This window comes from Lithobates pipiens, unplaced genomic scaffold (genome assembly GCF_037356315.1).
Source record: "Lithobates pipiens isolate NorthernLeopardFrog02 unplaced genomic scaffold, aLitPip1_a1.2 Scaffold_22, whole genome shotgun sequence".
NCBI classification, from domain to species: Eukaryota; Metazoa; Chordata; class Amphibia; order Anura; family Ranidae; genus Lithobates; species Lithobates pipiens.
The window spans coordinates 36,860,328-36,867,963 of NW_027507784.1; the positions used below are offsets into that span (position 1 = coordinate 36,860,328).

The 7,636-nt window shown below is 46.8% G+C and overlaps 2 protein-coding genes across 2 annotated transcripts in view; both read left to right on the forward strand.

Annotated features, from left to right (window-relative positions):
- TRIM72 (tripartite motif containing 72) overlaps positions 1 to 7,276 on the forward strand; it is a 29,992-nt gene extending 22,716 nt beyond the window's left edge. Inside the window, exon 8 of the mRNA XM_077447337.1 lies at positions 6,241 to 7,276. Coding sequence (XP_077303463.1) covers positions 6,241 to 6,809 — 569 coding nt within the window. The 3' untranslated portion in view covers positions 6,810 to 7,276. The remainder of the gene's footprint in view (positions 1 to 6,240) is intronic.
- Positions 1,097 to 5,944, forward strand: LOC143925172 (uncharacterized). The gene is made up of 3 exons (XM_077449785.1): positions 1,097 to 1,163; positions 3,256 to 4,023; positions 4,073 to 5,944. Exons 1-3 carry the CDS (start codon positions 1,097 to 1,099, stop codon positions 5,137 to 5,139), a joined length of 1,902 nt encoding a protein of 633 aa, XP_077305911.1. The 3' UTR covers positions 5,140 to 5,944.
- Positions 7,277 to 7,636: the final 360 nt, after the last annotated feature.

The following is a 7,636-nucleotide window of genomic DNA, read 5'->3' on the forward strand; positions in this document are numbered from 1 at the left end:
CCATTTATACCAATCACTGTCCCACAAAGGAGCTTACACTCTAATGTTCATTTATACCAATCAATGTCCCGCAAAGGAGCTTACACTCTAATGTCCATTTACACCAATCACTGTCCCACAAAGGAGCTTACACTCTAATGTCCATTTATACCAATCAATGTCCCGCAAAGGAGCTTACACTCTAATGTCCATTTACACCAATCACTGTCCCACAAAGGAGCTTACACTCTAATGTCCATTTACACCAATCACTGTCCCACAAAAGAGCTTACACTCTAATGTCCATTTACACCAATCACTGTCCCGCAAAAGAGCTTACACTCTAATGTCCATTTACACCAATCACTGTCCCGCAAAAGAGCTTACACTCTAATGTCCATTTACACCAATCACTGTCCCGCAAAAGAGCTTACACACGAATGTCCATTTATACCAATCACTGTCCCACAAAGGAGCTTACACTCTAATGTCCATTTATACCAATCAATGTCCCTGCAAAGGAGCTTACACTCTAATGTCCATTTATACCAATCAATGTCCCGCAAAGGAGCTTACACTCTAATGTCCATTTACACCAATCACTGTCCCACAAAGGAGCTTACACTCTAATGTCCATTTACACCAATCACTGTCCCACAAAGGAGCTTACACTCTAATGTCCTAACATAGGATGCTTGTGAGAAAGGCAATCAATCTATATTCATAGGTATGCGCATAGGGTGTGCCACCCTAATAAGCCCCTGCGGTACATATTTCCTCTGTTTAGACCCTTAATATTTCACCAACGCCCCCTAATGGGGCTCCCAAAAAAACTGTAAAAAAAAAATGTTTTTTTTTTTTTGAAAAATACTAAAAAATACAATAATAAAAATTAAAAAATACTGACACCGACCTCTGCCCTACTGACACCAATCTCTGCTCTACTGACACCAATCTCTGCTCTACTGACACCATATATATATATATATATATATATATATATATATATATATATATATATATAGATATATACACACATGCACACACACGCATGCGTGTTTGAGCTTTGGAGTGCACACCCTAATGCAGTAGACTGCGCACCTATAAATTTATTGATATGATTTTGGAAGGATATCCAGAAGAAACCCATATGAGCCCAGGAAAAACATACAAACTCCATGCAGGTAATGTCCCCGGTGGCAATTGAATCCAACAAGCTGTTAGCCTGCAATACCACATATGCCCAGCAGGTGACAGCAGTAGCACAGCATTCACATTACAGTGTTACGTCACAGTGTTAAACGCACGCCCCCTGTACGTCCTTGGTGGCAAAAAGTTAAAGTGTAACATAAATGTAATATATTGCAGCTTGCCGCTCGTTAGATGAGGTTGGTGAATTCTTTTTTTCTCTTTTCAGAATTGTAATACTTTATTTTTACCTGTTGACCCTGCCAGGAACATGCTTCTGGTTCTAGAGAGTGACTACTACCCTTATGCATTATACCATATCTATGGAACAGCTAAATAATGTTAGCACTACAGGACACCTTCCTTATCTCCATAAGATGGGGGAGGGGGTGACAGCCAAGAACAGTGTAACTGATAACATTGCAGACAGAGAGTACAGGAAGTTATCAACTTACAAGGATCTATGGGTATTTTTTGTACAGATATAACAAAACATTTTAACCACTTAAGGACCAAGTCTGTTTCTGAGATTTGGTGTTTACGAGTTAAAAACTTTTTTTTTTTTGCTAGAAAATTATGTAGAACCCCCAACCATTATATATATATATATTTTCTAAAGCCCTAGAGAATAAAATGGCGGTCGTGGCAATACTTTTTGTCACACCGTATTTGCGCAGCGGTCTTACAAGCACACTTTTTTTTGGAAAAAAATACACTTCTTTGAATTAAAAAATAAGAAAGCAGTAAAGTCAGCCCAATTTTTTTATTTTATTTTTATATTGTGAAAGATAATGTTACGGCGAGAAAATTGATACCCAACATGTCACGCTTCAAAATTGCGCCCGCTCGTGGAATGGCGACAAACTTTTAGACCTTGTACACACGGTCGGACGTTCCGACCACAAAATCCGTCTGATTTTTTCAGACGGATTTTGTCTGAAACTGGTGTTGCATACACACGGTCGGACAAAGTTGTTGGAAAATCCGATCGTGATGACGTTCGTTCGATGACGGGACTACATTGCGGCTAGTAGCCAATAGCTTTGGTCTCGTAATTTGATCTGAGCATGCGTGGCACTTTGTCCGATCGGAATTCTCTACAAACGGATCATGTTGTCGGAAAATTTTATATCCAGCTCTCAAACTTTGTTGGTCGGACATTCTAATGGAAAAAGTCAGATGGAGCCCACACACGGTCGGATTATCCGACAACGCGGTCCGATCGGACATTTTCCGTCGGAATGTTCGACTGTGCGTACAAGGGCTTACCCTTACAAAATCTCCATAGGCGACGTTTTAAAAAAATTCTACAGGTTGCATGTTTTGCGTTGCAGAGAAGATCTAGGTCTAGAATTATTGCTCTCGCTCTACCGATCGCGCCGATACCTCACATGGGTGGTTTGACCACATATGCGGACGCTGCTCACGTATGCGTTCGCTTCTGTGCGCGCGCTCGGCGGGACGGGGCGCGTTTACATTTTTTTTTCTTATTTATTTTACCTTTTATTTTTTTATTTTTACACTGTTCTTTTTAAAAACAAAATTGTGTCACTTTTATTCCTATTACAAGGAATGTAAACATCCTTTGTAATAGAAAAAAAAAAAAAAAAGCCTGATAGGACCTCTTAGATATGAGATCTCATATTTACACTAAAATGCAATTTAAAAAAAATGTCATTTGAATTTTTTTTTTTTTTTTTTTTTAAATGTCTCTTTAAGAGCTATGGGTGGAAGTGAAGTTTTGATGTCGATTCCGCCCTGAAATGATATAGAGACGGGTGGGGGGATCTTCCCCTCCCCCTCATACCAAGCCAGGGAGAAGACCTCTCCCACCGCCGATAAAAGTGGGGGTTTTTTTTGCGGCGAATCCGCCGCAGAGGCCGTTTTTATGTGAAAGCGGACCGCCCACTGAAGAAGGCGATACCGCGGTTATGGCAGCTGGCTGCTGCCATAACAACGACATTCCTCTTCAAAGTACCGACGTATAACGCCCGGAAGTGGTTAAGTGGTATATTTAGCAGGTGGAAAGGAAACAAATAAGAGAAGTTCGCTGTTGGGGTTTATATAAGCTTTATAGTTGAACTCTAGGCAGAGACCAGCCTCTCGCAGCAAGGAAGGAGAGCGAGAGGAAGGAGAGCGAGAGGAAGGAGAGCGAGGGGAAGGAGAGCGAGAGGAAGGAGAGCGAGGGGAAGGAGAGCGAAGGGAAGGAGAGCGAGGGGAAGGAGAGCGAGGGGAAAGAGAGCAAGAGGAAGGAGAGCGAGGGGAAGGAGAGCGAGAGGAAAGAGAGCGAGGGGAAGGAGAGCGAGGGGAAGGAGAGCGAGAGGAAGGAGAGCGAGGGGAAGGAGAGCGAGGGGAAGGAGAGCGAGGGGAAGGAGAGCGAGGGGAAGGAGAGCGAGGGGAAGGAGAGCGAGAGGAAGGAGAGCGAGGGGAAGGAGAGCGAGGGGAAGGAGAGCGAGGGGAAGGAGAGCGAGGGGAAGGAGAGCGAGGGGAAGGAGAGCGAGAGGAAAGAGAGCGAGGGGAAGGAGAGCGAGTGGAAGGAGAGCGAGGGGAAGGAGAGCGAGGGGAAGGAGAGCGAGGAGAAGGAGAGCGAGGGGAAGGAGAGCGAGGGGAAGGAGAGCGAGAGGAAGGAGAGCGAGGGGAAGGAGAGCGAGGGGAAGGAGAGCGAGGGGAAGGAGAGCGAGGGGAAGGAGAGCGAGGGGAAGGAGAGCGAGGGGAAGGAGAGCGAGAGGAAGGAGAGCGAGGGGAAGGAGAGCGAGGGGAAGGAGAGCGAGGGGAAGGAGAGCGAGGGGAAGGAGAGCGAGGGGAAGGAGAGCGAGAGGAAAGAGAGCGAGGGGAAGGAGAGCGAGTGGAAGGAGAGCGAGAGGAAGGAAAGCGAGGGGAAGGAGAGCGAGGGGAAAGAGAGCGAGAGGAAAGAGAGGAAGGAGAGCGAGGGGAAGGGAGGGGAAGGAGAGCGAGTGGAAGGAGAGCGAGAGGAAGGAAAGCGAGGAGAAGGAGAGCGAGAGGAAGGAGAGCGAGGGGAAGGAGAGCGAGGGGAAGGAGAGCGAGAGGAAAGAGAGCGAGGGGAAGGAGAGCGAGGGGAAGGAGAGCGAGTGGAAGGAGAGCGAGAGGAAGGAAAGCGAGGAGAAGGAGAGCGAGAGGAAGGAGAGCGAGGGGAAGGAGAGCGAGGGGAAGGAGAGCGAGAGGAAGGAGAGCGAGGGGAAGGAGAGCGAGGGGAAGGAGAGCGAGGGGAAGGAGAGCGAGGGGAAGGAGAGCGAGAGGAAAGAGAGCAAGAGGAAGGAGAGCGAGGGGAAGGAGAGCGAGAGGAAAGAGAGCGAGGGGAAGGAGAGCGAGGAGAAGGAGAGCGAGGGGAAGGAGAGCGAGAGGAAGGAGAGCGAGGGGAAGGAGAGCGAGAGGAAGGAGAGCGAGAGGAAGGAGAGCGAGGGGAAGGAGAGCGAGAGGAAGGAGAGCGAGGAGAAGGAGAGCGAGAGGAAGGAGAGCGAGAGGAAGGAAAGCGAGGGGAAGGAGAGCGAGGAGAAGGAGAGCGAGGGGAAGGAAAGCGAGGGGAAGGAAAGCGAGGGGAAGGAGAGCGAGAGGAAGGAGAGCGAGAGGAAGGAGAGCGAGGAGAAGGAGAGCGAGGGGAAGGAGAGCGAGAGGAAGGAGAGCGAGGAAAAGGAGAGCGAGAGGAAGGAGAGCGAGGAAAAGGAGAGCGAGAGGAAGGAGAGCGAGAGGAAGGAGAGCGAGGAGAAGGAGAGCGAGAGGAAGGAGAGCGAGGGGAAGGAAAGCGAGGGGAAGGAGAGCGAGAGGAAGGAGAGCGAGAGGAAGGAGAGCGAGGAGAAGGGGAGCGAGGAGAAGGAGAGCGAGGGGAAGGAGAGCGAGAGGAAGGAGAGCGAGAGGAAGGAGAGCGAGGGGAAGGAGAGCGAGAGGAAGGAGAGCGAGAGGAAGGAGAGCGAGGAGAAGTTGGCTTTAGTTCATGAGCTGACAAGAGGATACTGATAGGAGGAGAGAGCAGAGAGATGAGCTCATCAGCATGCTTGCTTCTCCTTTCACTGTCCAGTCACAAGCTGGGGGTGGGTCTGGGATGACCCAGAAGTGGGTTGAATAATGCTGGCCATTAGGACATCTAGTGGCAGAACAAAATACTGCAGGGAAATCTCTTGATTGAAGGTGAATATTGCAGCAAAATATGGTTTAGCCCTTTAATCTCATAATGGGTTATTCATGTTTAGTTTATTTATTGCTGTAAGTCCTACATTAAGACAAGACATAGGAGGGCGCTACTGAGTCATATTATATTGTAAATTGATTTCAAAGTAGTGGCCAAATATAGAAAGTGTATCCGAAGTAGAAAAATGGCACAATTTACCCCAAAAAATGGGTATCAGTTACTTTAATGTACAGTTATGTAAATGTTATTCGAAATTATTAGAACAGAGGATTAAAAAAAAAAAAAAAAAAAACAGTAAGGGGTATATTTATGAAAAAAACACTGTGAAATTGCGTGTACCTTTGTTCTGTGCAAATGTGACAAAAAAAAAGATTTTTAGGTTATTTTCTACGCTGGATGAATGTTTTTCATTGATATAAACTGAAAAAATATTGCATTTGGCCACTAGATGGTGCTATGTATTATAGGAATTGCTTATGATACTTGGCACCATCTAGTGGCCAAACATGGTATTTTCTGTTTTAAATCAATTAAAAGCATTCCTCCAGAACAGGAAATAGCCCAATCCATTTGCACATTTCATACAGAATGAATGTACATGCGCTTTCACAGGATTCTTTTTTTTTTTTTTTTTTTTTATAAATACACCCTTAAACACATCCTATCATTTGTAAGTTACTATGTAGTTTTTGAAATGGGGGCAAGTGCTAGCATGCAAATGAGCTTATCTCTTAAATTGCACCCAGAATACCTATGCTCTCCCTGCTTGGGAATAGTTGAGAGTGTATGGGAGGGAAGCTGTGTCTATCCCCGCCCCCTATCTCTCCCCCCAATAAGAGAAATATTTATGAGGAGGTGTGGCCCTGTGAGATTTGAGTTTTCCACAATTGATGTGACCGCCACCCTTTTCTTTCACATTTTCTTCACAGCTCTGGAAAACCTAACCTTTGACCCCAACTCGGCCCAGCAGAACCTGGTCATCTCCTCCGACGGCAAATCGGTCGAATGTTCTGACCACAAACAGTCGGTGTCTGATGACCCAGCGCGTTTCGACAAGAGCAACTGCCTAGTCGCCAAAGAGAGCTTCACGGAAGGAGAGCATTACTGGGAGGTTATTGTGGAGGACAAGCCAAGGTGGGCCCTGGGTGTCATCTCTGAATCCGCCAACCGCAAGGGCAAGCTGCACGCCACCCCCGCCAATGGTTTCTGGCTCCTGGGATGCAAGGACGGGAAGGCCTACGAGGCCCATGTAGAGCAGAAGGAACCTCGAACCCTCCGCGTGGACGGTCGCCCGGAAAAGATCGGGATCTACCTCAGCTTTTCTGATGGGGTCATCTCCTTCTTCGACTCGGACGACGAGGACAACGTCAAGCTCCTGTACACGTTCCATGAGCGATTCTCAGGCCGCCTCCACCCGTTCTTCGATGTCTGCTGGCATGACAAGGGAAAGAACGCCCAGCCCTTGAAGATCTATGCATCACCCGGTACCCAGCTATAAATTCAGTCCTGACGTTGGCCATCAACACAACTGCATGTTTCATGAACCCAAACCGAGGAGCAGTAGGTTAATGCGTGTAGAATTCAGGAACCAGTCAGTCTACCTCCAAACTAACAACTCTTAGCCCAATGCCATCAACGGCTCTGAAAATGTAGGGCTCCAACTGTCATTTTGGCACAATGACTAGCTGGTTCCAGGGGTTCCTCCAACCCAGCACCAGATCCACAGGCGAAAACCAATATCTACACAATATCCACAATGTGAAGAGCATTTATTTTTACTCAGTATTAGTAGAGCCCACATTTTTTACTAAACACGATGAATGGAAATACACCCAACAACCAGAAGATGAAGAGGTCCCGGCTCGAAGGACCACACCATGTTACAACACTGATGGTTGAGCTTGAAGGACGTGTCATTTCAACCTATGTATTGTGAGGGGCTTCTGAATAAATTGGTTTATAAGATCTTCGAGTTCCTTCACTTCTCACATATAAAGAGATCTCAGATCACTCAGGTGTCTCGCAGAGCATAAAACTGACTTCCTGTTATAAGGAAACCTGCAAAAGGGCATAAACGTGTGGGTAGTGGGGGGGATGGGGTGGTTCAGCAGATGGCCGAGTTGTGGTTTTACTGGTGCTTTGCTCGTTTGGTGCATTTTGCTCTGAAGATGCAAACACATTACAGGCGGTACTCTGGTGCTTCGGGGCAGTTTTATAAAATCATGGCAAGATCATATGTTGGGCACCATTGCCCCAATAAAAAAAAACAAAGTGGTGTGCACAGTATGTCACAGAGAAGAGTGGGCATGGTTTTCATTGTGCCAG

Excerpts from the sequence above, each read along its gene's own strand:
- LOC143925172 (XM_077449785.1), top strand. The coding sequence starts at position 1,097 with ATGATTTTGGAAGGATATCCAGAAGAAACCCATATGAGCCCAGGAAAA. Across the intron at positions 1,164-3,255 it reads AACATACAAACTCCATGCAG|GCAGAGACCAGCCTCTCGCA; the intron begins GTAATGTCCCCG and ends GTTGAACTCTAG. Across the intron at positions 4,024-4,072 it reads GGAGAGCGAGTGGAAGGAGA|GAGGAAAGAGAGGAAGGAGA; the intron begins GCGAGAGGAAGG and ends GAAAGAGAGCGA.